Source organism: Melopsittacus undulatus, chromosome 10 (genome assembly GCF_012275295.1).
Source record: "Melopsittacus undulatus isolate bMelUnd1 chromosome 10, bMelUnd1.mat.Z, whole genome shotgun sequence".
Taxonomy (NCBI): Eukaryota; Metazoa; Chordata; class Aves; order Psittaciformes; family Psittaculidae; genus Melopsittacus; species Melopsittacus undulatus.
Genome location: NC_047536.1, coordinates 21065589 through 21092101, shown reverse-complemented (window position 1 = coordinate 21092101; position 26513 = coordinate 21065589). Strand labels below are relative to the sequence as shown.

General features: G+C 51.1%; 1 protein-coding gene across 1 annotated transcript in view; it reads left to right on the top strand.

The window, feature by feature from the left end:
* The first annotated feature begins 2888 nt into the window (after positions 1 to 2888).
* ZHX3 (zinc fingers and homeoboxes 3) overlaps positions 2889 to 26513 on the top strand; it is a 30176-nt gene continuing 6551 nt past the window's right edge. Inside the window, exons 1-2 of the mRNA XM_034066804.1 lie at positions 2889 to 2984; positions 23234 to 26139. Of these exons, the coding sequence (XP_033922695.1) occupies positions 23394 to 26139 (2746 nt within the window). The 5' untranslated portion in view covers positions 2889 to 2984; positions 23234 to 23393. The remainder of the gene's footprint in view (positions 2985 to 23233; positions 26140 to 26513) is intronic.

Below are 26513 nucleotides of genomic sequence, written 5' to 3'. Positions count from 1 at the left end.
AGAAGCTGCTCTCAGGTCTCCATGCAGCTTCTCCAGGCTGAACAGCTCCAGTGTTCTCAGCCTTTCTCCATACGGGAGCTGCTCCAGCCCCTGATCATGCTTGTGACCTCCTCTGGACCTACTCCAGCTTCAAGCCCATCCATGAGAGCTGCTGGATCAGAGCTGTTGTAAACTGGACTGACACTGACTGAAGGGAACCACCAGACTTGTTCTGCTGTGTGTGTTGGGATGCAGAGCATAGTGAGGAACCCTCGCCGTGTTTTTTGGCTTCTGGGGCCACAGGAAGGTTCAGGTGGGCTCCATCTCTGCCAAAGCTGGGGTCTGGCAGAACACCTCCATGGCTGAGCTGTTTCCCAGTCCTGGGAACAGCGAGAAAAGGTGAAGCATCCCCAAGAGCATCCCCTTTGGTGACCGACGGGCAGGGCAATGCTTTTTGTCTTTTCCGTATCACTTTGCTCTTCCCCAGCCCAGCCTCCACAGGGCAGGGTGCTGAGAGCCAGGATGGGGCTGCCTTGTCTGCTTCTGGGAGTATCAGGTTGAGCCAGGCTTTGCTCTGCGAGGAGGCTTTGTTCTGGGGCAGCCTTGTCTCCTTTCCAGACATGTCAGAAAAACCTAACCCAAAAGAGCGCAAGAAGAGAACAAACAGCCATGAAAACAGAAATCAATCTGAGCTGTGGCTGCCAGGTGAAAGGGAAGCAGAACAATCCCTGTTCTTGAAGCCCTGTGGTGGTTTTGACTTTCAAATGCCCAGGCCCTCGGTGGGTCTCTGCACAGGGATGCTGCTGGCAGGACGGCATTCCTCCTCCTGAGCCTGCTGTCCCAGCTGGATCAGGCAGTGCAGCTTTAACCTGAGGATGCCTTTTCTCTGCATCAGGTCTGATCCTTGGGGAATGTATTCTCTGTTCCGGAACAGTTTGCAGGCTCCAGCCTGAGGAAACCATAGGATGTGGGGAGGATGGCAGAGGGATGGTAAAGACGATGGGTGGCCTGGCAGGCAGTGGGAATGCTGAGATGGACCTGAGTGTATCGTTGCTCCTAGGTGCTGGGATTTTAACACCTAAAGGAAGTTTAGGTACTCCAAGGTTCACAAAGTCTTGTTTGTTAAAGCCTCCTTAAAGGATGATCTTAACTTCCTTTCCAACCCTAACTTTCTATGATTAAACCTTATACCTTAAAGGTTTAGGTTGAACCTTAAAGGATTCAATCCTTAAAGGATTCGACCGTATCAATGATGTTAAACCTGCCATAGCAGAGAGAGCTCATACAATACAGGGTGAGGTGGTGGAGGAGGAATGGCAGACAAGCAGCTGGGGCCGTGCTGTTAGCACTGCTTGGTGCTGGTGTTGTGTAAGTCATTGCAGGACATTTACACAAACTGCTGGAATAAAAACCCACTCCATCAGCAGTCTGATATTTGTTTCTTATTACATGTTAAACTTTTTCTGGCACAGGAAGCGTTGTCACCTGTTATGTCAAGGTCCAGGCATTCACCACTGGGATCTTTCCAAGTGTGTTGAAACCCCATTGGTTCAGAATAAGCCTTTCCTTCAGTTCAGGGGAGGAAAAAAAGCAAAGCAAGGAAAATGGACAAGCTGTAGCATCGAGCAGGCATTTGAAGCATTTCTTCTTGGGATTTGCCACACTCGGGTCTGAGTTCGCCCCAGCTTTGTGCTCGCTATGCATTTCCCCTCAATTAAACTGGGAAGATACCATGCAGCAGGCACCGTGCAGCAGCCAGTGCTGTGGGTCTGGGGGAGCTGTGCCCAAGTGGCTCTGCAGCAGGGAGCATGGGGACACCTGAGTGAGGGAAAACCTTTGCACATCCTTCAACCCTCCCCCAGCTCCTTTGCCTTTTTTCCCCCCTTCTTTTCTTCCTCATCCCCTGGGGTTTGGTCTGTGTGGGTACAGCAGAGTGGGAGCCTCGTGTCTGCAGGGGTTTGGAGGGATTGAGTGGTGCTGGTGATTCTGTGAGCTCTCCCCATCACTTTAGTTACTTTCTTGAACCGAACGGACTCCCTGGTTGTGTGCAGGGTATGGTGAGCAGGATCCAGCCTCAGCAGCACAGCAACAGAAGGGAACCTTAGGGGACAGGAGCGCATGTGCTGGCTGCAGCACAGACACTTGGGACGTGCTGCTGGGGGAGCAGAACCTGTCGCTGGCCGTGCTTGCAGCAAACAAGTGCAAGTTTTCCTTTCCTCAGGAATCATGACCCCATTTTCCTATTTTCCACCCTCTGGCTCACCTTTTCCCAGGGTGACTTTGTTTTCCATTGGGCTGTTTTCTCCCGGCTCTCAACTTCATCCCAGAAATCCACTTGGCTGGTTATCCATTTAGATGGTTAAGGTTAGCATTATGAAATGCCTTGGGGCTGGTTCTGCTGCTTCTCTGGGGTGAGGGAACAGGGACTGGATGGCAGCAGAGGAAAATGAAGGGCAGAGAAGCAGCCCCCAGCTCCAAGCAGAGCTGCAGGTTATATATAGCTGCCAGCTGCAGTGGTGTCACTCGGGGGCTGTGATTGCTGCTCTGAATACCTTGGCCGGTGGAGGTTTCCACTCGTGTAACCAGGAGCTGGGAGCTGTATCCAGGAGGTTTGTCCTCTTATACCAGGTTGGGAGCAATTCAGTGGTTAATTCAGCCCGCTTGGTTAGCTTCTAATAAATGATGTCTTTGCTTAATGAGTAGGGAAAAAGAATATCCAAGGTGTGTGTTTTGGGATGCTCCAGTGAGGATGCACTGTGGAAGCATGGCAGGGTCAATAGTAAGAACTGGGAGATGCACAGAGCTGATCAGTGGTTTGGGTTTACTTCTTTCCTTTCCTAAGCAAGGATCTCCTCCTTCAGAGGCACAGCAGTGATTTGTGGTGTGTCCTTTCTTCCAGCCCTGAATCCTGGCGCAGCTGCAGCAACTGAAGCACTTTAAAGATGCCTGGGAGTGTGGAAGAGGAGCTGGAGAAGGACAGGCCGAGGATGTGGTCCCTCGTGCAGGTAGGTCACTGTTGCCACCGTGGGCTCCGGGTGCTCTACGTGCCATGTTCCATCCTGCCTTGTGCAGCCTGGGCAGAGATTGCAGGATTAAGGCTGTTCTAGCCCCATGCCTGAAATCAGTGCTAATACAGTGGTTTGCTGCATTAACCTTTGAGCCCTGCTCTGCCCCATGGTGGGTACAGGTCTGGGGTTCTACTCTAGGTGCCCCTAAGAAGGAAGCAATTTATGCAACATCCCTGGAGACATTCCAGGCCTGGCTGGATGTGACAGGGGATTGGACCTGGATGAGCTTTAAGGTCCCTTCCAGCCCAAACCATGCCGCGATTCTGTGTTTGCTGTAGCTTTCCTGGCACATTTCCAGTTGTGCAGGCTACATCCAGGCTGTTAAAGTGGTAGGAATAACCTGATGGACCCTGGTGTAGCACATGATGTGGTGGGATCCATGTGCACCCTTGGCCTCCTGAGAGCTGGCCTCAGTTAGTGGTGGGTCCTCAAATCCCTCATGGCAATGATCTTACAAAGGCAGTGAGTGTTGCCATGCCTGGGTTGTGTTACCATGGCAGAGAATTCAGTAGGAAGAAGAGGGTAAAGCTGTTGTAGCTTCCCTCTGCCTTGGTGAACAGGGTCGGGCTCTGTTAGGAGGGAGAGAAGGGAGAAGAAAATTCAGTTTCATATCCTTTGGTGGAAAGATAATGCATTAGGATGCTCTGTGTGGAGGGTCACTGGGTGGGTGGGAAGGATTCCTGTGTGTTGCATCTACAGAAATCATGTCCTTTATTACTCAAGGGCTTGCACCAGAGACAGCTCATGGCTCTGTAGCAGCATGCCACAGTCCTGTGTGGCACATGGAGGCTTTCCAGTATCTTCTTAGGGCCTCGGCCGCTTTCTCTCCCCATCACCCTCCTCTGATGCCCTCTCCCTCCCAGTTCATTTGCTTTAAACTGATGCTGCTGTTGTGTGCATCAGCAAGCACATCGCCTGCCTTGCTCTCCTCTTGGGCTGAAAATGCAAAGCAAACCTGTTCATGGTCTGGGTGAGCTGATTCTTCCCCACCTTAGATTTTTAGACTCTTTCCTGCTTGCTGAAATAAAGAATAGGGAATAATATGTAATAAATAGCAAATAATTAGTTAACAATAAATAGTAAATCATAAATAAATAATAGTAAATTCTGTGTTTAAATAGACTTCCTGCTTGCCAAGCTTGCAGGATGTTTTGAAGCAGTGGGGAAAATATGCTGTGTGTTAACCTTCCTTGTTGTAAAACTGTTTACAGCACCCCATTCCTGCAGTGCATTTGGGAAGTGCAATTTTGGATGCTGAAGCATGTAGAAAACTTTGAAATAGGAAAACAGGAATTTAGTGCATTCGGAGAGGAAATGTTTTCAGTTTTCAACCTTCAGTGCTTGGATTTTGGACCAAAACCTAGTGAACTGGGCTCAGTTTTCCCTTCAGATTTAACTTCTCCTGCAATCCCAGTTCTTGGGCTCAGCTGCTCCTTGGGCTTCCTGTTGCCTTCAGACAAGCTCCTCCAAAGCACCCACTGACTCAGATGAAGGTAAGAGCAGCGAGGAATGCTCTTGGCCTGTAAATAGTGTTGGATTGAGGGCTCGGAATGTCACTGGTGTGTTGGAAGTGTTATTTTTACCTCTTGATTTCGTCCTTCCTATGAATCAATCTCAGCCCTGAATTCTGTTCAGGTTAACAGGGGTTTCAGAGGTCCTGCTCTATGCACAGCACTGTGACCAGGGTGTTTGGGCTTCTGGGAGGCAGAGCTCAGCACCCAGGGACACCAGTGTCTGTGGTGCCTGGCCGGTGGCTTGGCTCCAGCACTGGTGCAGGAGCTCTCCGTAGCCTGCCCGCCCTACTGCTGCCCTTCCTCTCCTCCAACCTGACCATTTACTTATTCCTTATAGATAATATTCTATATTATAGAATAGTATATATATAGGATAATATATTATATACAATATATTATATATATACATATTACATATATAATATAAATGATAATATATATAATATTCCATATTATATAATATAATGTATTTGTTCTGTAAAGGTGTGAGCTGCTGGTGACAGGCTCTGCAGAGAGGTAGCCACGCATGTGCAAATGCACTTCTCCAGCCCAAGGTTTACGGGGCAGATGCTGGCTTGACTGAGGCCACTGAGCACTCCCGCAACATGAGGAAGCAGGAATAAGGTGTCAAAGCAAGAAAGTTTTTGCTATAGTTGATATCATGCCCCTGCAGCCCACGTGTGTAGGGCTCGTGTTATCAGCCCTTATTGCTGATAACCTGCTGGAGGTGGTTCTGCAGAGGCTGAGGGGTACATCCCCATCAGTGGTGTGTTGTTAGTGAAGGCCGGGGTGTAGAAAGCATGTGAGGCTTTCACACCACCGGCTGCTCTGCATGTAACCTTGGGTCCCAGCTGCAGCACTGAGCCTTCTCCTCACCAGGGTTTATGTGCATTGGGTGTTCAGGAGTGGTGGAAAGGTTTTCTAGAGAGCAGCTGTAGCACCAGAGGGGCTGGGGCAGTGTTGTCATCCTCACTGCTGTCATCAGCCAGTCCCCCCAGTAGCTATGCAGCCAGTAGGGAAGAGATGGGGACAAGATGTATTTCGTTTCCCCACCTGAAGAGAAATTCTTGTTAGCAAATGTTCACCTGCAAGTCTGCAGCAGAGCACAAAGTGCAGCATTCCCTGCTCAAAGGCTTTGACAGCAAAACTGTGCTTTATCCATGTAATTCAGAGGTGCTTGGGCTTTCTGAGGGTTTGGGGTTTTTTGGTAGTAGTGGTTTTTTCCTCTTATTGGAGGTGAAGTTCTCCCTTTTGGTTGTTTTTATTGCTTGTTTGTTGGTTTCCTCTTTTCTTTCCTTTTTTTCTCTCCCCTATAGAGCCAGTGGCATCTGATGCTCCCTTGGAAGGTGATGGTTGGGGTGAGCACTGAGCAGTGCTCATCATGCTCCAGGCAGGCAGCCGTAGTCCTAAGCATGGAGTAGTGGAGCTTCTTCTGGGGTCTCACCACAGGGCTTTACCCCCATTTTCATTCTCCTATCTCCCCAATCAGTACGTGTAGCTCTTCCCAGCTTTCACCTGATGCCCTTCCATCCCTTCCCCTTATCCCTCGCTTCGTACTCTTACTTCTGACAGACCTGTCTGCCTGGGACACTCATGCAATATCATATATGTGACAAATTGAATTGCTTGTACTCAGGAAGATGAGGCCCCTGGATGCTTAAACACTGCATAAACTTCTTGGCTAGACCTGCACTGACTGCTTTGACTCCCCCCCAGTTCAGCCCACATTGTATTGCATGAAAGACAAATTCCATCCTGCATGGCCCTTTCCAAACCTATTGCCCAACACTTTCACTGTTTGTCATCAGCTGGAAGTGATCTGAGTGCTGTCAATAGCCACAGATGTGGTCTGATTGACTCTGCATTAAGAATTGCATCTGTCTATAGAAGGATTTGGGTTTGCTGTTCCTGTTGCCAGTTGCAAGAGCTTCTCCCCATGCTGGAGTCACTCTGGGGCATGGGGGGATGCTGCAGCCCAGGCTCTGCTGTTCCTCTTGGCTCTGTGTGTGAGATGAGGCCCCCAGGAAGGCACTGAGGTACATGGGGGGTGTCACTGCTGACAGTGTCCCCACACTGCAGACTCACAGGAGCACCCAGCCAGGATGCTGAGATGCCTTCAGCCTGCTGTGCATGGTGAGGGTACCCTGAGGTATGGAAGGCTGCAATACTGAGAGATGCTGTAGGCAGGTTTTCATTAGGAAGGAAAGGAACTGTGCCCACGGCCCATGAAAGCTGGATAAAGGCCATTTGGTTGTTTTTGTAGCAACACAAGCTAATGCACACCAGGCTCAAGGAGAGGCCTCATGTGAAGGGAAAGGCTTTTTGGTGCATGGCTCAGTGTTAAGGCAGTATTCTGTTTCATGCAGAGGTATTTATGAATGAATATGCAACTGGAAGGTGAAACTTGGGAGCTGGTGAACTTTGATTCACTACAGGCCACTGTTCAACTCAAAGCCATTAACTGCAGAGGAGAGACAACTTCTTATGTCCCTGCTTGACCTGGAGCTTTACAAGCACTTTGGTGGTTGAGCTCTGTGCAGCCCTGGGGAGGTGTCAGCTCAGCAGCACCAGCCATGAGGCAAGCCCCATTTTATTTCCAAAACAACCCTTTGAGTTTGGGCAGGAAACCTGTAATAATTCTGTGCCAGTATAATTCAGCAGAACCTCTTGGCAGTGCTTGTGAATGCAAACTGGGAGGGTTTCTGACTAAAGGTGACCCATTAAAAGTATGTTTTCTGATAAAGATGCTGTGAGGGCTGGAGCAGCTCTGCTCTGGAGCCAGGCTGAGAGAGCTGGGCTGGGGCAGCCTGGACAAGAGAAGGCTCCTGAAGGAGAGACCTGAGAGCAGCTCCAGTGCCTAAAGGGGCTGCAGGAAACCTGGAGAGGGGCTTGGGACAAGGGCCTGTAGGGACAGGCCAAGGGGAATGGCTTGAACCTGCCAGAACAGGGGAGACTGAGATGAGCTCTTAGGCAGAAGCTCTTCCCTGGGAGGGTGCTGAGGCGCTGGCACAGGGTGCCCAGAGAAGCTGTGGCTGCCCCATCCCTGGCAGTGTTCAAGGCCAGGTTGGACACAGGGGCTTGGAGCAAGCTGCTCCAGTGGAAGGTGTCCCTGCCCGTGGCAGGGGTTGGAGCTGGATGAGCTTTAAGGTCCCTTCCAACAAAACCATTCTATGAAATACCTTGACTGGGGCTCACAGTCTGGGTTCAGTTGCTTGCTTTGCTGTGAGCTTCCTGTAACCTTGGGCAAGTTATTTAAAATTGCTCTGTGCCTCATTTCCCTTTCTGGAACACACCAGAGAGCATTTCCCTTCCAACCAGGAGTTTGGCAGAGGGAAGGCAGTCCATACCCTTTTCCATAGCGTATGTGAGGTATCTGGGCAGATGGTTTCACCACTCACCCCTTCAGTTCTTCCTTCCCAGTGAGGGCAGCAGTGCTGACCACCCCTCTGACCACTTCTGAGATGTCAGGAGAGGCTTCCCAGCATCCCTGAAACATGCTGAAACCTCCCAGTTGTAAAGGGAGACAGCTGGGGGTCATGAGGCTTTCTGGCTTCCACAGTGTGCTCTGAAGACTCCTTGCTATTCCTGTGGGATAAGCCTATGAATCAGGGAGAACCTGAGACCCCTTCCCTGTGTCAGTGACAGAGCTCCAGTCAGTGTGGAATGCTGTGGTTGAGCAGGTAGAAATGAGCATCTTTGAGATGGGGCAGAAGATGGGCTTTGATGTGTTTGCACGTTGGTGAAAGTGCTCCTGGGGAATATCTGACTTTCCAGGACTAATGAGAATACAGGTGCCTATATCTGCCTCTGATTGTGCAGTTGGGTTCAGTGACTTGTGCAGCCTGTTGAGGAGGAGCTCACCAAAGCAGCAGAGTGCAGCCTGGGGACAGGGCTGTCAGCTTTGCTGTATCTCTTGTATGACATTTGTATCCCCTGTGCAAGGGGCATGGCCCAGCAGCCGAGAAAACGCATCCCTCTTGGGCAGCAGCTTTGCTTTCATCCCTGTCCTGGCCTTCCCAAGCACCAAAGCCTCTAAGCTGTGGGTCTTTTAATCATTCAAGCCGTTCTGTATGCTGGGGAGGGTGAGCTCCAGGCTGACATGTGTGTGTATGATCACATCATGTGTATGATCACATCATATGTATGGAAGATCACACAACGTGTGGCTTCCAAGCGCCTTCTGAGTTGTCTCTTGCAGGATCTTACTGCTCTGAGAGGAAGCTCAGCAAGTGTCTCGCAGGATAATCTAGGATAACATAGGAATAACTGCTGGCAGGGGAGGGAGGGCTGAGGAGAAGATGCCAGGCAGCGAGGAGGTGGCTGGCAGCCATCTCCTAACACAGATGATCCCTGGTGAATGGTTTCAGAACACGTGGATGCTCTCCAGGGTGGCGACTGTTGCATTGCTCACTGTAACCTGAATATCCTCCTACGAGCAGCACTTGGCTGGTGCAGAGCTGCAATGCCAGGGGACCTTGCCCAGGGTGGCAGCGTGAGTAATCCCATGGTTGAGGGTGTCTTCTTCACTTGCAGCTTTTCACCACTCACCAGCACTTGCCAGTGATGAGGCTTGTGCCCTGGTTTTGAGCATGAAAGTACTGATGGGAGCAGCTGCCCATGAATTTTGAGTGCTGCCTACAGTGAGTGCTGAGTCCTTTCCATGGGGAAGCAAATGGTTGAGGAGAACCCCAAAAGCAGCTACACGGAGCTCTGCAGTGCTTTGGGCAGTGCTGGAAACCACCTCCCCAGCTCGCACTGCAAGGTACAGACGGTTTTACATTAACCCCTGCAGAGCTCCCTTAATCATAGAATCAGCCAGGTTGGAGAATACCTTCAAGCTCATCAAGTCCAACTGCTCCCCAGCACTGCCAAGGCCACCACTAACCCCTGTCACTGAGGGCCACATCTCCACAGTGTGTGAATGCTTCAGGGATGTTTAATGAACCTTCTTGGTCAGCTGTTCTGCCTGATCCCAGCCACTTGGGAACAGCTTCACACAAGGACTGGTGGGATTGATCTGCAGAATATTACCCATGCGTGTGTGTCACTGTGAAGCTTCCTTGTCTGCGTCTGGCTTGATCAGAGATGAGTCTGCAGACTGAGAACACATCTCCCCCATGCTGCAGACATCGCTTCACCTCATCTTCTGCCGCAGGTGATGATGAGCTTGTGTTTGGAGGGAGTTCTGCTGCCCTGAGCTTTATCCACTGTGACACACTGTCGTTTCAGTGCGGTAGTGTTAAGATGCTTCCAAGCCTGCTCTCTCCCAGCCCAAGGAAAGAAGCAGGTGCCTGGAGGACCACATTCTGCTACCATGACTGTGGTTTGGGCTGCTGTCCTAGGAATGAAAGGCTCCATCGTGCCATTCCCAAGCCCCTGAGCCAGCCAGTCCTCCCACTCCTGTATTTCCAGCCTGCCTGCTGACACAGGATGTTAGTTTTGCATGATCATCCCTGCACTGACTCCTCTTGCAGTTGAGTTTATCCTGCTGTTTTCTGAGTTATCTCAGAGTTGATGATACAGACTCATGCTGATGAGGAGGAGGAATGATTTAGGCCGGTGTCTTGAGACTACCCTTCACTTCTGTCTGAAAAAGGAGGAGGAGCTCTTGCTTCTGTTTCTCTGAGGCTATAACATAGGCTGTGCTGCTTTTGGTGGTGGAAATCAGGAATATTTGCTATCCATGGTACACTCTGCAATGAGAAATTTTCCATGTTCAGCTCAAGCGCTGGGAAATTCTAGATTCCTGAAGACAGCTTTTCTCCAAAGGCTCCAAGTGAAATCAGCTCCAGTGAAATGAGAGCCTTCAAATGGTCAAACTGATACTTTAGTATTTTTTTAGTGATTCTCATTTCATTCCTGGGTTGTTCCCTTACTCCCATGGGAGGATGCTGTTGCCATCCAGCTCATCCTGCACCCAGCCTCGTCTGTCTCTCACAGGTTTGTGAAGGATGGGATGATTTCAGGAGGGTGAAATGCAGCACTGGCTCTCCAGATGACAGCAAACAGGCACAGATCCTTTCCCCCATTCCTCCCCTTTATGCCACCTGCTGCATGTCTGATTTGGGCAAAGCAAGCAGCTGTCAGTGAGCTCTGCTGTTAGAAAGCCCTGGGACATGTCTGCATTCATGGGTTGGGTTCTTCTGGAGCTGCTCTCCCCTGCAGGACTGTCCTTCACAGGCAAGCTGGTGAGGTGCTAACAACCCTCTTTGACTTGTGTGAACATATGAGGTATTTAGAAACCTCAGCTAACGGAGCTGTTGGGGATGTATGGGTACCTTCATGCATGTGCAGAAAGTGAAGCTTTCCTTGGGTTGTAGTTGCTATGCATGTGTTTTTGAAGCCTATGGCCAAGACCTGGAGATAGGCTCAGTATGGTTTGGCAGTAGTTGGGCATTAGTTGCATAATGATAGTAATTTCCTAGTTCTTATTTCCTAAATTTGGTTTACACGGCTGTGCTGCAATGTGACTTAAAGCTGTAAGTATTTGTCTCTGTTGACAGTTGGAAATGTAGCATTAGCTGTGACTTTTTACAGAAATAAGTGTTCAGTGTTGGAGTTAAATTGAATAATATGGTGGTGTTTGTATCTTAATCTTCCAAATAGCTCTCTTAAGTTCACTACATTGATGTCTGCAAGGCTTAAAAATAATAAACTCCATTGTATAGAGCTTTGAATACAGAGTGGAGGCTTAGTAATTGCTGGCAGTGCACGGGTGGAGTAATACATGGCAAGGGAGCCATTCCCCAGCACTCTTGGAGTCTTTAACAGAATCTCCTCATATCAAGGCCTTGTGATCCACAAATTCCTGAGTCCATCAGTATTGTTCTGCACCCAGCTCTGGGGCAGCAGCACAAGAGGGACGTGGAGCTGTTGGAGTGAGTCCAGAGAAGGCCATGGAGATGCTGTGAGGGCTGGAGCAGCTCTGCTCTGGAGCCAGGCTGAGAGAGCTGGGCTGGGGCAGCCTGGACAAGAGAAGGCTCCTGAAGGGGAGATCTCAGAGCAGCTCCAGTGCCTAAAGGGGCTGCAGGAAACCTGGAGAGGGGCTTGGGACAAGGGCCTGTAGGGACAGGCCAAGGGGAATGGCTTGAACCTGCCAGAACAGGGGAGACTGAGATGAGCTCTTAGGCAGAAGCTCTTCCCTGGGAGGGTGCTGAGGCGCTGGCACAGGGTGCCCAGAGAAGCTGTGGCTGCCCCATCCCTGGCAGTGTTCAAGGCCAGGTTGGACACAGGGGCTTGGAGCAAGCTGCTCCAGTGGAAGGTGTCCCTGCCCGTGGCAGGGGTTGGAGCTGGATGAGCTTTAAGGTCCATTCCAACACAAACCAGGCTGGGATTCTGTGATTTTGAGCAAAGATTTGCTGGATACCTAAGTTCAAAGCCCCAAACCCGGTTTCTGTGCCATCATAGTGTTTCAGAAAGCCTCTTGCATTCCTCATCAGTCTGCTGGAAGCTGTTTTTGTCCCAGCTATTGATTAGGGCTGGTGGGCTGGGCTGGTGAGCTTGTCTTCCTGCCACCAAGGACTGCACTGGGTAGCTGTTGGCAGAGGGCTGAAGTCCTGTGCTCCTGTCCCTTGTAGGAAGGGGACAACCCAACTCCCAACCTTCTGCCCTTCACAGGAAGGGGCAAAAAGCCAAATACTTGGGGTTTGGAGGGGTGTTAAATGGTGTTCAAAGAATCAGGTCCCTGGGGGTTGAGTGTCAAAGGATGAGAGCTCTGGAGTCAGGGATCTGGCTTTGCTGGATTTCCTCATTTCCCCTTGTGAATGAATTCAGCTGAGAGTTAGGCTGGTTGGACCAGCAGGCATGGTTTACCAACCACACAGAAAACCAGGTGAGGAAAGGAGAACATGATTTGTTTATCACAACTGTACTTGAAACTGATTTTAAATGTCTGTCTTGTGAGAGTAAGGAAATTCCTTTAGCTTCCAGCAGAAAATAACTGGGATTCTTTCAGCTCACAGCTGACCCACGGAGGATGGCGAGTTTTCCACTGAAAACATCATGACTCTGCAGTAAGGACAACCCATTCCAAGTGTCACCGAGCAGCTGGGGGAAGAGCCGAGTCCTGACGAGCATAGTTCATGTCACAAATAACCCTTGAACTTTGTTCTGTATCCCTGCACTCTGCTGGGCAGGGTGCCTTGACAAACGGCTCTGAACAAATACAGTTTTCAAAGCAAAGAGCAAATGGCAAGGACTGTGTGTGGCTGGCAGGTGCCGGACTTGGATGCCTGGATCTTGCCCATAGAGAACATCCCAAATCCATTCTTCCCTTCCTATCAATCCTAAAAGAAATGGTGAGTATTTTGGAGAAAGGAAGGAGGAGCGATGTAGTTCTCCATGCTTGCTCTTCTTGGCAGCTCTCAAATATCATCCTGGTGTTGGTGTGGTGAGGAGAACTTCTGAGGCTCGGCTTCTCAGCAGGCATCTCAGCAAAGGGCTTACTGTTGGGATTCTGAGCTCTCTTAATGGTCTGCCCTACTCTATGCCAGCAGGACCTATTGGGAAGTGGGCACTTCTGGAAGTCTGTCACTTATGTAGGTTCTGTAAAGGAGCTGGACTGCTTTGGAAGGTGGTGCTCCAGCCAAAGGAGCTGAGCACTGCCAGTCTGACCTTACACTACTGAAGTTCTTGTGGTTTCAATGCTTTAGGCTATGGTATTGTCTATTTAAGGCAATGGAAGAAAACCCTGTGCCACTCTTGCAGTGTAGGTATGTGAACTGGAAGCATCAGGACCAAATGGTAGTTCTAGAATTAGATGGTGTCCCTAATTTCCCTCTTCATTTTTAAGTGGATTCAGCATTTGTTGCTTACAGTCTCAACTGTTGTGCTGCATTGTTGTAAGGGGTTGAACATCTGCCCCTTCCAGCCACAAAAGTGGCTGTGTTCCAGTGGTGGGTGGTTTCTTTCTATTCAGGGATCTTCAGAGGCCTGGAAAAGCTTGAGTATTGGGTATGACTGTCAACTGGTGCAGATCCCCTTGACTCCCCTCCCTCCAACATCTGCAAGGCCAGAGCTGGACATCTTGGTTTGCCTGTGCACTGTGCATAGCACAGGAAGACCCTGACCCTACCTGGCACTGAACAGGGAGTGTGGCCTCACTGGGAATCTGTTCATCCAATACTAAAAGCATCTGTGGTCCCAGCCTCTAGAAGAGGAGAGGGAAGATCTGTTCTCAGGTCCTGGGGAGGGCTGGGACCCTGGCTGGTGGATGCTCATCCTCCATTCACAGCTCTGCTCCAGCAGTGTTGTCCTGCTGCATGGATGGGAAAGGTGCAGATATGGCACCAGCAACCCCTTGCATGAGCACCTTACAGTAGTTGGGATGCTGGATGCTAGAGCAGAGCAGGGGCATGAGGTGCCAGTCCCACGCAGGGGTCTCAGTGCAGCATTTCTTTCCTCCAGCATTGTGTGGGTGATTGACTGGCAAAAGCCTTTTGAATATTCATTTGGCTGAGGGGAGAGGAGAGTGTGGCAGCTCCTTGAAATCAGCTTGGGGAGGGGAAGCAAATAAGACGGCCTTTATCTTGCTACTAGTGCTACTCGAATGCTCTCAAATGCATACTTCACATGGGTAAATGATTGCAGAGACCTCAGCCTACCTAACAAGCCTGCTCTTGTAAAGCAGAAATTACAGTGCCTGCATACTTGCTGTCCTCATTCAAAAGCCCATTCCTCATTAATATCACTTTATACATATTCTTGCAGCTCGAAATGCCATTCCTCTTCTCCCCACCCATTTCCTTGACTGGCTGTGACATACAGGAACTACACCCAGTGCTTGACTCGCCTCTCCTGACCTTTTGTAACTTGGCTTCAAACTCCTTTTTTTGGGTCTTTTGCAAAACACTGTCAGAAGGGAAAAATCCTTTGTTAAAACACAGCCAACTCCTGCCTCAACGTGGAACAGTTTGTTCTGCTCAAAGAATGAGCCAGTTCAGTGAGCAGAAAAACATTGCCATAAACCAGCGGACCCGGTAAGCTGCAAAAGCCATCGCCTGCGCTCGGGCTCTGAAAGGATGACGCTGAAGTGGGATCCGCAGGGATGGAAAAAAAATCATCCACGGTCCCGACCTGCCAAACCCTGTTTCCTTGCTTCCAGCCCAAGTATTTTGCAGTTGTCTTTTTGGTTATAGCAACTGCAGTGGGGGAATGGGAGCTGCTGCTAAGCCAGAATGTAATGCAGCTTCTGAAGCCAGTGTATTGCAAAGGGCACGGGGGATGAAGTAATCCAGCAGGGCTCAGCTGGGAAGGGGATGCAGCTCTCCTAGCCTCACTCTGCACTGCAGAGGATCAGCTCCAGTGCCCTTTGTTGCTGTCTGGTACTATTTAGTAGCTGGGTTTAGTCTTTGCCACCAACATCTTGTTTTAAAGCTCTGGACACTATTTCCCTGGGGTTGCTGTGGGTCTGTCCCTTCCCTGGCCGCTCAGTAGCTGGGGATCAGCCTGAGTTTAGCAAGCACAGGGGACTTGGATGCATGGTGAGAAAGTGTCTGACCCTCTATTAGGCTTTTGGGTTTGTAGTTCTGCAGTGGGATCGTTTCGGTGCTGGTATCAAAGCTGGTTTTCCTTTAACACTAAATGTGGTAACAGCTAGATCCTGAATTTGGGGTGATGGTCTCCACATAGGGTCTCTCATACAGAGGTGTGTGTACAGGCCTGGAAGGGGGGGCTGGTAGCAGAAGTGCTTCAGAAACACGAGCTCAGACCCTCAGGATGACTCCCTGGGACCAGGCAGGCTGCAGCAGCACTGGGAGCTTGGTGGGCTCTGGTGTTTGGGTGCTCTGTGCCACTGGGTGCTCATATCTGTGGACCCCTCACCGCTGGACCAGGTGTTTCCTGCTGGTTTTAAAGGACTCGAGTTCCCTTGCCAGAGGTATAACATGGGCCAAGATCTACCTCTGGTTCTCATTCTGTGTTGGGAAATGCAAGTTTCACTCTGAGCTCCCCAATGCTTTATGGCTTGGAGCCATTTCAGCAATTTCAGCGTATAAATATACAAGAAAGTATATTTTAGGTTGAACCCATCCCTTTTCATCTGCCTTCCAAAATGTGCTTTATCTGCCAAAGCTGCAGATGCAGCCCTTTGCTCTTGCCCTACCTAAATGGTGATGGGGATAATAAGCTGTAAGCATGGGATCACAAGGCATGCAGCAAGTTGGAACGTGGTGTGGCAGATGCCCCTGAGCTGTGTGGGGCTGTTGGAGGTGCCTCTGATCAAGCTGCAGTCACAAACAGATCCCTGGCAATGCAAGCAAGAAGAAAACCTCCCAGAGAAGGCACAGGAGGCTTGTGTGCCTTTACCAACGTAACCAGTGTCTTCATACTGTCCTGTTCAGCCAGAACCACCCCACTGGTGTTCACCATCTGAGTGCGAGGTGGTGAGGGACCCAGATACCACTGAGCTGAGGGACTTCTTGTAGCTCCATTAATGCTATATGGTGTGCTCTGCTGGTAGCATTAACCTCGGAGCTGGCTCTGTCAAGAGATGATTATCTGTCTGCTGGACCTTTTCCTTTGGTGGAATGCCAAGAATGTTCTGCCACACGGACAGAATGTGATGCTTGAAGCTGTGGAGGTAGGTTCCTGGGATGCTGGAGCTATGAACCCGCCTAAAGTAGTGTAACTCAGAGCAAATCTGTAATGAAGCCTCTATGCCAAGAGAGATTATGATTTTTTTGGAGGATGTTAATGGTATGATTGCATAAGGTTTATTTTGTGCTCAATCAAACAGATGAGAGCAGAGGAAAAGGAGTGAATTAATGTCATTGATGTTCAAACAGAAGCACGCAAAGCTCCGAGGGATGAGCAGTGGTTTTGTTTTGATGTGTGTTGTGTGGAGGTTTTTATTCCTGACGTTCTCCTGAAATACAGCATGCAGGCTTGTCTCGAAGGGGGCACTTTGCCAATAGTCTAAAGGTTATATTATCCTAGTGACCTATTTTTATACTCTAATGGTGTTCTGTTTCAGCCGCCCCTTTCTGGCCTTTCATCATGCTCTGCTCTGTGCTCCACTGGAAATAAAAAGAGGAGGTAATTACCATCAGTCCCCAGTGCTGAGGCAGAGCACCAGCCCTGCCCAGGTAACACTGCAAGGGCGAGTTGCTGCTGTTGTGGAAGCACCAGAGCAATCTGAACACCCAGCTCCACAGTGGGCGATGGCTTGAAGCAGGGCGATGAGGAGCATTGTGCTGCGGTGCAGAGGAGAGAGGTCTTCTCTTCAAGGCAAATTTTAAATTGAGAACTAGAGCAGTTTGTAGAAGGGTGAGATTTTAATGAATAGCTCTGTTTAACTGGCCTAAATGGAAAGGACACTTTTCTACTGTGGGTTTGCCAAGGAATGGAGAATGAATACGATTGTTCGGTCAACCGCTTCCCCTGCCTGTAGACTGTGCCCGGGTTTTCAAAGCCAGGCTTAAGCTACAAAGCACCCTGACCAGTGGACATAGAGAGAAATTGTTCCTTAGTACAAACGTTGGCTGTGATGCTGCTGGAAGCTCAAAACTGCTGAAACTTGTGTGTGTGTTTGTACATTTGTGCAGTGTGAAATAATAAGATGTGAAGAGGCTTTTCTTGCCTGTGCAGCTCCTCTTGCCTGGTGGTGGTTATTGTGTTTCTGGTGGCTTTTCTTCTTCTTGTGAGAGCACCTGAGTTTTGAGTGCCTGCAGAGTTAGTGCCACAGCAATCTGCTTGGGGGGAGGGGGGGGAATCTCACTAACTGCTCACTCATGGGAACTTGCAGCCCTGTATGGGTTAAACTCCAATGGAATTGTGTCGCTGCCTTGGTGTTGGGTTATGGACCAGGTTCTGGTGCCAGCCCTAGGGCATGGAGCAGAGATGTGCCGTGTGAGCTGGGGTGATGCTCTGCTGCTGGAGATGGGCCCATCCCGTGACTTCCCTCCTAGCTGCAGGCTCTGCAGTGTTACTCAGGGAGGATGCTGGACTCCAGCACACTGGGATGTGCAGCCGCAGGCTGGGAACAGAGGAGCTCAGCCCTGCCAGATCTTGCCTTTCCTTCTCTGTTACAGAGCTGTGCTGGCACAGCTACAAGAGAGGTCCTATCCACACCCGGGAAGCTGGGATTTGCTCTGAAGAGGTGGGCTGTTCCCTCTAACTGTGTCTGCCCATATTGAATCACAGGGATGTAGCCTGGGGAGGTCTTTGCTGAGTTGCGTGTCCCTCTACATAGCATGTGCCTGGGATGGATTAGCAATTGCTGCACTGTTCCTGTCAGGGGATAGCATCCTTGAAGCCTATTGGTGATGCTGCTGCATGCCCTCTCCCCTTGTGCCTTTGCTGTAACCAAAGCCTGTGACTCCAGTTCCATGGTGATGAAACCCAGGTGAGAACTGGTTGGGTCCCCTGGCTGGGGAACAAGCCTTTGCCCGTTCTCACCTCAGCCTGGAAGGTGCAGGAGTCTCCAGCCTTCCTCTCCACTGCCAGCCCACACCAGCCACGTTTTGGCAATAAATGAGTAAAACTGGTAAAACTCCTCCATGACTTCTCATGATCAGACTCCAAATGCAGAACAGATGCTAATGCAGTGCAAGAGGAAGAGCCGCAGGACTGCCGTGGCTGGCACAGGGGCAGTTGTGGGGCTGTGCCCCACATGTGCCTGCACTCACTGCTGCATGGACCTGTTCTTCCTCCTCTCCCCAGCACCCAGGTGAATGCTCCCGGCGCCAGGCTGAGCTGGCACCAGCTTGGCACTGGGAAGGGGAAGGTGGCTCAGCCCTCGGGTTGGGTACTCCAAGGGCACGACTCCTTGATGCTGGCCCTAGGGATCTCACAATTTACTGGCCTTTACTCGCTGATTACTAGTGGGGAGTTGGGAAGGGATCTGTGGACTTCCAAAGCTGTATCTCCAGGCCTGGCTGGAGGTAGACCCTAAAGGGGAGAGACAAAAACTCTCAAACATCAACTTCTTATCCCCAATTTTGATTGGTTTTCTATTTTTCCCTTGCCCCCCTTATAATTTGCTATCAGCCAGGGCCTGCTGAGTTTCAACTTAAAACCTAAACTTCTGTTCTTTGAAGTGCCAATATTGTGCTTGGCTTTGTATAAGACAGAAAAATCAACTTTGTCTCTGAACTAGGGAGTATGTCTGCCTGCCTTGCAGGCACCCAAAGTGCTGCGAAAACTGTTATTTTACTTCTGTTTTGGTGCTGATTGCTGATGTTTTCCTGTTTGAAGCTGAGCATTCGCTCTTCAGCAGAGCTGCATTGAGCACCAGAGCCGTGGTGGAGCGCTGGGCACCACCAGCTGGGCTGGGCTGGGGCAGAGCGGGTCTGCCTGGTCCATGGTGCTGCCCGGTGGCTGTTTCTAGGCGAGGTTTGCAGAAGGTCACAGGAATTAATGTTGTAAGCGGGGTCCTTGGCACGATGCTGGTGAATGTTTTGCATTAACAACCTCACTCGTTAATTCACTGAAACATTTAAACCCAAACCAGTCGCATCCAGCCAAGCTGGAAAAAGCTGAAAGTTCAGACTCGGCAGCGCAGATTTCGAAACCTCCCTTTGTTAATCTCTGCAGAAGGGAATTTTCTGCCATTGCTGAGCTCGCTCTGAGCACTTTGGGCATTGTTCCCCTCAGTGGAAGTGAAGCTGCTCTGCATGGGGTTGGTGCTGTGTACCTGAACCATGGGGACAGGAAGGAGGGTTGATACAGGAGCATGGCAGGAGGTGAATGCTCATGGAAGTGTTGGAGGTTTTGGGCTGTCTCCAGCATAAATGCTGGCCCTGTGTTAGGGCCACAGGGATGCTCAGGGGTCTGAGGCATCTCTCTGATGAGGAGGGATTGCGGGAGCTGGGCCTGGCTAGTCCAGAGAAAAGCAGACTGAGATGGGATCTCATCAGTGCAATTCAGTGTCTCAAAGGCAGGTGCCAGGAGGATGGTGCCAGACTCCTTTCAGTGGTGCCCAGTGACAGGACAAGGAGCAATGGCCATAAACTGAAGCACAACAAGTGTCATCTCTACATGAGAAAGAACTTCTTTATGCTGAGGGTGTCAGAGCCCTGGCACAGGCTGCCCAACGGGGGTGTGGAGTTTTCCTCTCTGGAGACATTCCAAACCCACCATGCACACGTTCCATTTTCCAGTTCCATCTTCCTCCTGTATTGTCATTATTACAACAGGGGCAGCATGTCTTATGGTGTTCCTTGTGCTTGTTTGTAACCTGGAGCTGCGTCTCTGGCCTCCTACATGGAGGAGAGGCATGCAGACCTGGGCAGTGCAGCAGCGAGCTCAGCTGGGGCTGTGCTTCTTCTGAGCCACAGCCCTCAAGAAGCTGATGGGTCCCAACCAACCTGGCTGTCCCTGCAGCCACAGCATGGTGCTGACAACGTAAAGCTGCACCTACCCGGGGGCAGATCTGTATCATGGTGCTTGGTTTAACTGCTTTGAGTCAGGAGCCGTGCAGACAGCGATCGTGGCTGGGTATCAGGGATGGGGAACCACCACCCAACCCAAGCCATTGCCTGGGTTGCTCGTCCCTGCCTCAGGGTGTGCACAGTTGTGTCACTGTTGTGTGAGCAAACACACATCAGCCCCAGTGGCAGTTTTGGTGCATTAGATATGAGACTTGTTTACTCTCTTTCCTCACTATCAAATTAAGTGTAAATTAAACAGGAACCATGAATTTAAGTCCAATCCTTTTCTATTCCTTTCTGCCAGGTCTCCTGTTAATCACAAAATATTAGGGAATAAGGTTCTTCACAGAGGTCTGAGGCGTTTGCAGCAGTTTACACTGAGCTCTGGTGTAAGGCTGCTTTTTAATGGATTTATTTTTCCACTATTAATTTACTGTGTCCATTAAACCAGCCTCACTTTAATGCTGGAGGAATCAGTGAACGATCCATTCTGTTATATATTAGTGGTGTATTAAAGTATTAGTGCATTCCAGAAGGTAAGCAGAGAATAAAACATGCTCCAAACATGTGGTTATGCAACTGTTCCATGGAAATGAAATGGACAAGCAGTATACTTGATTAATTCTCCTTCTTTTCCCCACTAAATTGGCACTGTGATTCACTTCCAGCTAAATCTGCAATCTGTGCTCTCAGGTGGCATTAATACTGGAGCCCCAGCAGGAGAGCTGGGGCAGCTTTGATTGCATTTTTAAGGCAAGATGTTGGAGAGAGCTCAGAGCTTGATGCAAATGTGCTGGTAAATGAAATGCAGCTTTTAGGTTCTCTGGAGGTGGGTCAGGCCCTTCACATTTACCCACAATAATGGTGCTGGCATGTCCTGGAGAGGCACTCTCTCCATGTGGCACAATGGGGGTCTGTGTGTGTGTCTGCTCTGTATCAAATTCACTCTGTTGACAGATAAAAATCATCTTTGTGATATCAGGCGACTCCAAAAACCCTCAGTAAGATCCGTCTGGGACTCGAGCTTTCTCAGGAATGGAGGCTCTGGAGCTGGATCTCTATCAGGAGCTTGCTGGAAACAAAAAAGCTTGCAGAGAGCCCAGTGTTAGAGCTGCATAATCAAATTCAATGCGAATTCCCTTTTACCGTTGCTTCCCTGACATGAAATTCCTTTCAGCCTTTCAGGCTGGATTTCGTAGCCTTCAGGCTGGTCTTACTGGTTTTTTCCCTAATTGACTCAAGTTGGAAAGGTCATTGTACCCTGCTAGATTGTGTAATATTTAACTTAGCATCAAAAATGAGGAGCCTGGGACTGGTGTCAAATGGATGCTGGTCCCCTCTGAATATCAAAGCCCATTCAGAGCCATCCAACTATTTGACTCGTTAATGCTAATGAATAACTTTCTGGCTCTCTGCAGAGGGAAAGACTAATCATGGAAAGGTGGCATAAAGCAGGTCTTGAGATTCACACTAAATCCAGCTCCCAGCTTTAATACCTTTTTAACTTACCATTTTATATTAAAGTTGTAATTTGTAGCCTTTCCTGACACTGTAGCATAGCAAACAGGCTGCTCTGGTGCCAAGTTCAGGGATGACTAACACTATTCACAGCACTGGGATTAACGGGAAGTGCACGTTTTCCCATCAGTCTTTTAAATGGTGCCTGAGAGCTGCTGAGGCCGGAGTTGACCATCCAGGCTCTGCCCGCTGGAAAAAGTGATGTCAGCTTCCAGAACAATTAAAAACCAAATTCTAATGAAATTAGGGAGGTCCAATTGTACTTCCTGCATGGGATGTTTTTGCATCAGGACCTTACATTCCTCTGTTGTTAAAGCTAGGGGCACAGATAAGCAGAGGAGGTCTTGCATAAGCACCAAGTCATTTGCTCCATCTACATTTCTGGGAGTATGAGATCAGCTCAGGATATCTGAGATGAGAAAGCTGCTGGTGCACAAGTGCTGTAACTGATAGGAGTTACCTCTGAGTCAGCTGGGAGGAGGGGAGTTGGCCTTGGGGGTTTTTGTAAGTTCAAGTTTTTATTAGTGCTTTTATGAAGCCCCATTGCTGTTACTGTAAATCCCAGGAAAGTCTGGCACAGAGGCTTTGTAATATGAATCACTGTGTCCATCTGCTTCCAAGTGACACTGCAACTTGGGAAATTACTATTTTACCCCTGTGTTCAAAAGAGAGATCAGAGTTGGTGCACAGGAGGTTGGCATTGACAGAGGGGTTAAGGCAGAGATGTTGCTGCCTGCTCCGTCACCAGAGCAGTGACTCCAGCTTCACTGCCCTTGTATTGTGACCTGGGGCACGGAGCACTCTCTGTGCACATGGCGAAGCTTCATCAGGCCACAGGTAAAGTTGTGGCTAATGCCCCAGCCAGGCCTGGCCTTCCGAAGGCTGGAGCAGTTTGGGAACTGTGCTAGCTTCAGGAAAAGAATTATTCCTGTCTACCTCCTTCTTTTCCTCTGTTTTTCTAATGTGAGGTCTCTGGTCACCCCCAGCCCAGCAGAATGGGCTTGTGTCACAGAGAAATGGCACATTCTTAGGAGGTACCCCCAGTGCACTGAGCTGTGTGAATGCCAGGAGCTGCAGAGGTGGTGGGAGGGGAGGCTGGAACACGTGTGTGATGCTGCCCTGCAGTGCTGGGGCCATTCCTCTTGCAGCTCCAGGTGAAGACTCAGCAGCTGCCCTTAAAACAGTGGTGAAGTGGGCAGGGGATGGGCAGGGAAGCCCCCAAATGCTCTTCAGGCTTTGCTTAGTGGGGAGAGCAGAAGTAGATGGCCCTGGCTCCCTGCAGCATGGCTCCTGGTGTCTCTGCAGGCAGAGGCTCATGGTGTGGGCACGGTGCTTTGAGCTGGGGAGAAGCTTGCTGGTGGGATGGTTGGAAAAGGACAATTGTGAAGAAATTGAGATGTTCTGCAGGGAATGTGTTGAGTTTTCACCAGGTTTTCCTGGTGGAAAGCAGGCAGCATTCCCAGGGTGAGCCTGTCTGGCACCATTGTGCCCCAGGGAACACCGGGGATGAGTCTGGGCCGGGCAGGGTGTGGGGAGATGGTAATGGGTTTCCTCCTCAGGAGGGGAATTTGGTGCAGGCTGTAGAAGAGATGTGTTTGTGTGTTGGTTTCTAAAGAGCTAATTCACAGGTTGCATGTGTGAAAATACAGTAAATCCAAGGTCAAGTTAAATTTTCCTATCAAAAAAGGCTGAAAATGATTTATGGAGTGAAACAGTTAAATACCAGGACAGTTGTGCTTTGTCTAATGGCAAGGAACTAACCCCTCCTTCCTCTCCTTGTCCTCAGGTTCAGTGGCAAATATGAACGTTTGTCAACATCTGGCATCAGCTCCTTGGGACATCATGAGTTTGCTGAAATCTAGACCACAGAGCACTTGCAGTAGCACTTTTTCAATCTGAATTTCATGTGCATGAAAGGAAACTGATCATCTGGATCGACTGTAGTGATGGCTAGCAAAAGAAAATCCACAACTCCCTGCATGATACCAGTGAAAACACTGGTGCTTCAGGAGACTGAACTGGATGCTGTAGAAGATGATCGGGAAGGAACGCAACAGGATGCTCCTGCGGAAGGGCCAGCAGCTGGTGATGCTGGTGCCAGCAGCACTAATAACGGAGCTCTGTCTAACGGGCACCGTGGCATTGCTGATAGTGACACTTACATCTGCAAGTCTTGTGACTTTGGATCTCAAGACGTTCAGCACTTCTTTGGGCACTTGGACTCTGAGCACTCAGACTTCAGCAAAGACCCTGCATTCGCCTGTATTGCATGCAACTTCCTCGCAAACAGCCATGAGGGGCTCTCCCACCACAACATGGAGTCTCATGCTTGCGAAATGAGCTTTGTGTGGAGGGTGGCTAAGCAGGACAACAGGACAACCGTGGAGCAAAGTCTCGGTGAGGCCACCAGCAGCCATGAGGTTCCAAAAGACGTCCCTGAGGAAGGGGTGGATGGCCCGGCAGAAATTATCATTACCAAAACCCCCATCATGAAAATAATGAAAGGTAAACCCGAGGCCAAAAAAATCCACACCTTGAAGGAGAACGTGTCGAGTCAGTTGGGCAGCGAGGCAGAGGTGAAAGATGGGGAACATGCATTCCCCAACGGGTCCGTGCCGGTCAGCCAGCCTGCTGCAAGCTCAGCAAAATCATCTCATGTAGTGAATGGCTCCATCATAGGAAACGTGCCTGTTCTGCAGGCGGGTGTTGCACAACTTGTGTCCCTGCAGCAGCAGCCTCCATTGCATCAGCAGCTGCCTACGTCCAAGTCCCTTCCCAAGGTGATGATTCCCCTGAGCAGCATTCCAACATACAATGCCGCCATGGACTCCAACAGCTTCCTGAAAAACTCTTTCCACAAGTTCCCCTACCCCACCAAAGCCGAGCTCTGCTACCTGACTGTGGTGACCAAGTACCCGGAAGAGCAGCTGAAGATCTGGTTCACTGCCCAGCGCTTGAAGCAGGGCATCAGCTGGTCCCCGGAGGAGATCGAAGATGCCAGGAAGAAGATGTTCAACACCGTTATTCAGTCCGTGCCACAACCCACCATCACTGTTCTGAACACGCCGCTGGTTGCGAACCCCGGCAGCGTCCCCCATCTCATTCAGGCGACTCTCCCTGGCCATGTCGTGGGGCAGCCGGAGGGGACGGGGGGCCTGCTGGTCACACAGCCCATCATGGCAAATGGCTTGAAGGGCACCAGCTCCTCCTTCACGCTGGCGGTGAGCTCTGTGCCCAAGCCGCAGCCGGCGGCGCAGCACAGCACCGTGAGCTCCAGCAGCGCGTCGGGGGTGAAGGTGGTCAACAGCGCACAGTCGCTGCTCACTGCCTGCCCGGCCATCTCCTCGCAGAGCTTCCTGGACCCAAACATGTTCAAAAACAAGAAGTCCCATGAGCAGCTCTCGGCCCTCAAGGGCAGCTTCTGCCGGAACCAGTTCCCGGGGCAGGCTGAAGTGGAGCGGCTGGCGAAGCTCACGGGGCTCTCCACCAAGGAGATTCGGAAGTGGTTCAGCGACAGGAGGTACCACTACAGGAACGTAAGGGGTGGCCGCGCCGGCTGCCCCGGGGACAGCGCGCTCGATGCCCTGCCCGAGGCGCCCTTCGATGTGCCCAGGGGAGCCGAGCTGGGCCCCGGGGCTGCCCCTCAGCACCCGCCGCGGCGGCAGGCCTGGCACCAGGCGCCCGACTTCACACCCACCAAGTACAAGGAGCGGGCACCAGAGCAGCTGAAGGCCCTGGAGAGCAGCTTTGCCCAGAACCCGCTTCCTGCCGAGGAGGAGGTGAACCGGCTCCGGGGGGAAACAAAGATGACGCGAAGGGAGATCGACAGCTGGTTCTCGGAGAGGAGGAAGAAGAAGGTGGCGGAGGATAACAAGAAGGTGGAGGAGGTGGCTCAGCAGGAGGAGGAGGCGGCGGAAAATGGTGGCGGGGAAGGGGAAGACTCCTCGGATGAGCTGCAGGCTGCGGGGGAGAATGGCTCCATTGATGCCTCCGGCAGCAGCTCAGTGGAGCGGAAAGTGAGTCCCATCAAAATCAACCTGAAGAACCTGCGGGTGACCGAGTCCAACGGCAAAGCCGAGCTAGTGGGGGCCGGCAGCACCGAGAAGGGGGATGTTGGGGGCAGCCGGGCACCCAGCCCTCCCAAACCCAAACTCAACTTCAAGAAGACGGCGCAGCAGCGGCACCTCCTGAAGCAGATGTTCGTGCAGACCCAGCGGCCCACCAACCAGGAGTACGACGCCATCGTGTCGCAGACGGGCCTGCCGCGCGCAGAGGTCATTCGCTGGTTCGGGGACAGCCGCTACGGCTACAAGAACGGGCAGCTCAAGTGGTACGAGAACTACAGGCGCGGGGTGTTCCCGCCGGGCATGGCGGAGCTCAGCCCCGCCGCCCGTGATGTGCTGCAGGAGTACTATGAGCAGCACAAGGCGCTGCGGGAGGAGGACGTGCCCGGCCTGGCCGAGCGCACCCAGCTCGGCGCGCAGCAGCTCCGGCTGTGGTTCACGGTGAAGGTGGAGGAGGAGGGCAGAGCGGCCGGCACTGAGGAGCCCGTGGCTGGCAAGGGCGGCCGGAAAGCACCGAGCGACGCTGGCCCCGAGGTGCCCGAGAGCAGCGAGTGCTGGGAGCCAGGCGGCCATGAAGGCAGCGCTGGGAGCCCCGATGCCCCGGGCCCACCGCCCGCTGCGCGGCTCGGTGAGAGATTGGGTGGGTGCAGATGGGGCTCTGGGTGTTCTCCATTGGGGAACTGAGGCTTTAGGGCAGGGTTTAGTGTCCGTTGCTCGGGGTTTAACTGGGGAAACGGGGAGGAATTCCCTCTGGGAAAGAGGGGGTGAGGGAAGGAGTATGAGGAGCGTCCAGTGAGATGCCCCAAGTGCTGCTGCCTGCCTTGGCTGCTGCATGCTCACTCCACACAGAAGCCAATTCCTGCTTTATTATAAGCAAAAGTAAAACCAGCAGGAGTGTCTGGTCTCTACCTGCCCTGGAGGGAGGTGGCTCTTGGGTTTATTTATGGAGGAGATTGGTATTTGGGAAGGCAGGGGCCTGGCTGCTGTGTCCATTGCCACCCT